At 63.9% G+C, this 3,905-nt stretch overlaps 1 protein-coding gene across 1 annotated transcript in view; it reads left to right on the forward strand.

The window, feature by feature from the left end:
• The window catches only part of ALG3 (ALG3, alpha-1,3- mannosyltransferase), a 4,291-nt gene extending 1,531 nt beyond the window's left edge, over window positions 1-2,760 (forward strand). Inside the window, exons 2-9 of the mRNA XM_026854971.1 lie at window positions 147-282; window positions 377-524; window positions 711-871; window positions 1,022-1,142; window positions 1,454-1,659; window positions 1,857-1,933; window positions 2,145-2,289; window positions 2,396-2,760. Coding sequence (XP_026710772.1) covers window positions 147-282; window positions 377-524; window positions 711-871; window positions 1,022-1,142; window positions 1,454-1,659; window positions 1,857-1,933; window positions 2,145-2,289; window positions 2,396-2,585 — 1,184 coding nt within the window. The 3' untranslated portion in view covers window positions 2,586-2,760. The remainder of the gene's footprint in view (window positions 1-146; window positions 283-376; window positions 525-710; window positions 872-1,021; window positions 1,143-1,453; window positions 1,660-1,856; window positions 1,934-2,144; window positions 2,290-2,395) is intronic.
• Window positions 2,761-3,905: the final 1,145 nt, after the last annotated feature.

The raw sequence follows: 3,905 nt of genomic DNA on the forward strand, positions 1-3,905 counted from the left end.
CTCCCCCACCGTCCCGCAGTGCCAGGAGCCCCTCGCAGGAAGGGGGTCATTAAAAACAAGCCCACCGCTCACTAACTACCAGCCTGGCAATGACCTGTTTCCTCCTGAGCCGCCCCAGCCCGTCCGCTCCCTTCCCTGGGTCTGAGGGAAGAGGGTTGGGGTGCAAGCAGCCCCCCCCGCAGACACGGAGATCGACTGGAAGGCCTACATGGAGGAGGTGGAGGGCTTTGCCAACGGGACCCTCGACTACACCCAGCTGAAGGGTGACACCGGGCCGCTGGTGTGAGTGATGGGGACGGCCGAGCTCCCCGCCACTGGGGGCTCCCAGGGGGTCCCAGAGGGGCAGCCCTGGCCCCTCGCTCCCGTCTCTCCACAGCTACCCCGCCGGCTTCGTCTACATCTTCCTGGGCCTGTACTACGCCACAGGCCGCGGCACCGACATCCGCCTGGCGCAGTACCTCTTTGCCGGCCTCTACCTCCTCAACCTCCTCCTCGTCTTCCGCATCTACTGCCGAACCAACAAGGTAGCCTGGAGCCAGGGGGTCTCCCCATCTGCCTCGGGGCCTCTCCTGCTCTGCTCCGTCCTCCTGGAGATGAAACGGGCTGGGCAGGAGGTCGGGGTTGGGGGCTGAGGTTTGGAGTGGGTTGGCGGCAGCTCAGGGTTGAGGACAGGCTGCTGACTGCCTTTGTGTCTCTCTGTCCCCTGCAAGGTCCCCCCATATGTTTTCTTCTTCATGTGCTGTGCCTCCTACCGTATCCACTCCATCTTTGTCCTACGGCTCTTTAACGACCCCGTTGCCATGGCCATCCTCTTCCTCGCCATCAACCTCTTCCTGGAGGAGCACTGGTCCTGGGGCTGCTTCCTCTTCAGGTGAGGGTCTGGGGGCAGGACAGGGGCTGCTCTCCATGGTGTGCTGCATGGGTGAGCGAATTCAGCCCTAGGGAGGAGGCTGCGCTCAGCCTGGGGGCTCTCTGAGCACCCATGTGGGGGGCCACAGCAGTAATGCAGCTTCCTACTCAGCCTGGCTGTGTCTGTGAAGATGAACATCCTGCTTTTTGCGCCTGGGCTTCTCTTCCTTCTCCTCCAACGGTTCGGTCTCCTGGGCTGTATCCCCAAGCTCTGCATCTGTGCCCTGCTCCAGGTAGGTCCTTGCTCACATTAGCTAGGAGGGCAGGCTGGCAGCCTCATCGGCAGGGCTGCCCTGCCTGCAACTCAGCATCCTGCTTGGCTGTCCTGGGGACTGGAGGCCTCTGGGTGGATGCACAGTGGCACCGGCACCTGAGTTGGCTTCACACAGCAAGCTGGAGGTTGATAAATAATCTAATTCACAGGTTTCCATCTTTGGCTGACTGTCCCTGTCACCCCACGTGGTGCTGGGGTTCTCGGGGGGTGGCAAGGGTGATGGAGACCTGAGTTATGACTGCTGTGAGGGTGCTGGTGTGTCTCTGGCAGGTGGTTCTGGGGCTGCCCTTCCTGCTGGTGAACCCCGTGGGGTACCTGACACGCTCCTTTGACCTGGGCCGCCAGTTCCAGTTCAAATGGACGGTGAACTGGCGCTTCCTCCCGGAAGAGGTTTTCCAGAATCGGGCTTTCCACACCACACTGCTCCTGGCTCACCTGGCTGGCCTGGGGCTCTTTGCACTGCACCGATGGCACAGGTGAGACCCGGGTTCCCTCATGGATGCTGGTCCCCGTCAGCCCCCATGGTGCAGTGCTGGGGATGCAGGCAGGAGGTGAGGGAGAGTTGCTGTGCTGTTTCAGGGAGCACACTGCCCAGGCATCGTGGCTCACAGGGGAAGGGCAGGGTGGGAAAGACTTTCAGCAGCTGAGATCGATGTTTGTGCCTCCCCCTCAGGTCCAAAGAGAGCATCCTGGCTCTGCTGAAGGATCCTGCTGAAAGGAAACACGCATCCCCTCCCTTGACTGTCAACAATATCCTTTGGCAGGGTGGGCAGCAAGGAGTGGGGGAGGGCAGGGCAGGGCAGGGCAGGGCGGACCTTAGGCTCAGCATTCGCAGGCTCCGGTCCTGCAGCGCTGGGAGGATGGCCCTGTGCTGGGGGAAGGAGCCGTGCTGTACGGCTGGAGAGCTGCTGTGGGATGGCACCTCCAGCCTCTGGCGTTTGTCCCCTTAATGCCAGCGCACAGATTGTCTTCATCCTCTTCTCCTCCAACTTCCTGGGTGTCTGCTGCAGCCGCTCCCTGCACTACCAGTTCTATGTCTGGTATTTCCACACGCTGCCCTACTTACTCTGGTGCACCCCGACCACCAAGCTCGCCCACATGCCCAAGTATGTGCTGCCGGGGAGGGGGACCACCTGTCTGCTGGGGGGTCTGGGAGCTAGGGGGGCTGTTGTGTGTCCCCCGAGTGCTGACACCCAGCTTTCCCCCCTGCAGGGTGCTGCTGCTGGGCGTGATCGAGCTCTGCTGGAACACCTACCCCTCCACGGTCTGCAGCTCCCTCTCCCTCCACATCTGCCACGGACTCGTCCTGCTCCAGCTCTGGTACGGCACAGCCCCCCCGCCAGCACCACACACCCCCCAGCCGAGCAGGAGACCCTCAGCCATCTCCAAGAAGGCCCAGTGAGAGCATGGCCAGCCGGAGGATGGGAACTGGCCTCTGGGACTGCCCCTTCTGCCCGCTCTTTCCCCACCTGGCCATCCCAGGAGGGCTGTGAGCCCTGGAACTGTGCAAAGGTGGAAGCGTGGGGACCCCCGACAGGCAGGACTTCCCCAATAAAAGAGGGCTTTGTGTGCCCTTGCCCGGCCGCAGTGTCCTTGTACCATGAGGGTGGGACAGCCCTGCCTGGGCCTGCCCCACCCGTGGGGAGGCAGAGCAGCCACCTGGGCTGTGGGGGCTCCCCAGCCGCAGGAGAGCACTGCCCCAGGCAGGGGAGCAGCCTCCGGGGTGAGGTTAAGACAAAGGATCTGCAAAAGTGCTTTGCCTCAAGGCTTGAATGCCCTAAATGCAGCCCAGGGATCCCTCCAGCACAGCTTTTCCTAGTCCCCTATCTGCTCCCTACCACGGGAGGTTGCTGGGAAGGAGGTGAACCCTCTTCCAGGGCTGTGGTGAGCCCCAGCATGGCCTGAACGGGGCCGACAGCTCCCTACCCATAACAGAAACACCGGTGCAGGCAGCATGGAGCCAGGTGTCTTTATTGGCCCCTCCGGCAGCCGTCAGACGTTGTTGGGGTTGTAGCACAGCATGTTCAGCTTGATGTTCTCGTCCCAGTGACGCAGCAGCAGGAACAAGTGCCTGGCTGCCCCTTTGAGGCAGCCCACGTCCACCCCCTCGGGCAGCCGCTGCGCCTGCAGCCACGCGTCCGCCTTGGCTGCCACCAGCTCCCACTCCTCGAAGAAGCTGGCGCAGCGATGCTCCAGCCACGCCAAGGCCACAGCCGTGGCCCAGCTGGCACTCTCCAGGTCCTCTGGCCCCACGTCCTGCCAGCTCATACCAGCCTCGGAGGGGGCAGCTGAGTGGGGGCCGGTGTCGGACTCGGAGCCGTGCCCGCTGTCCGCCTGCGCCCACACGGCTGCGCTGGGCACCTCGGAGCAAGTGCTGCGGGACGGGGGCGAGCGGGGCTCTTCGCCCTCCTCAAGGCCGGGCCCTGCCTCGGGGCTGCTCCTGGCCACCGGGGACACGGGGCTGAGGCTGGCTCGGTGGGAGGCGTAGGGGGAGGCCCGGCGCAGGCGATCCAGGGGGATCTGCACCACTTCGGAGAAGCTCTCGGTGAGCTGGAATGGCCCCTGGGCTTGCTGCAGCTGCACCTGGAATGGGGGGGGCAGGCAACTTGGAGGCAGGGGGGGCAGGCAGGGGAACAGACCTGTGGCCCCCAGCACTCAGTGGTGGGGGCAGCAGGAGTGTCCTTGGAGGCCAGGAATTGTCTAAGCCCCCCCCACACCCCCC

Source organism: Athene cunicularia (assembly GCF_003259725.1).
Source record: "Athene cunicularia isolate RWA chromosome 9 unlocalized genomic scaffold, athCun1 chr9_part1, whole genome shotgun sequence".
Classification (NCBI taxonomy): Eukaryota; Metazoa; Chordata; class Aves; order Strigiformes; family Strigidae; genus Athene; species Athene cunicularia.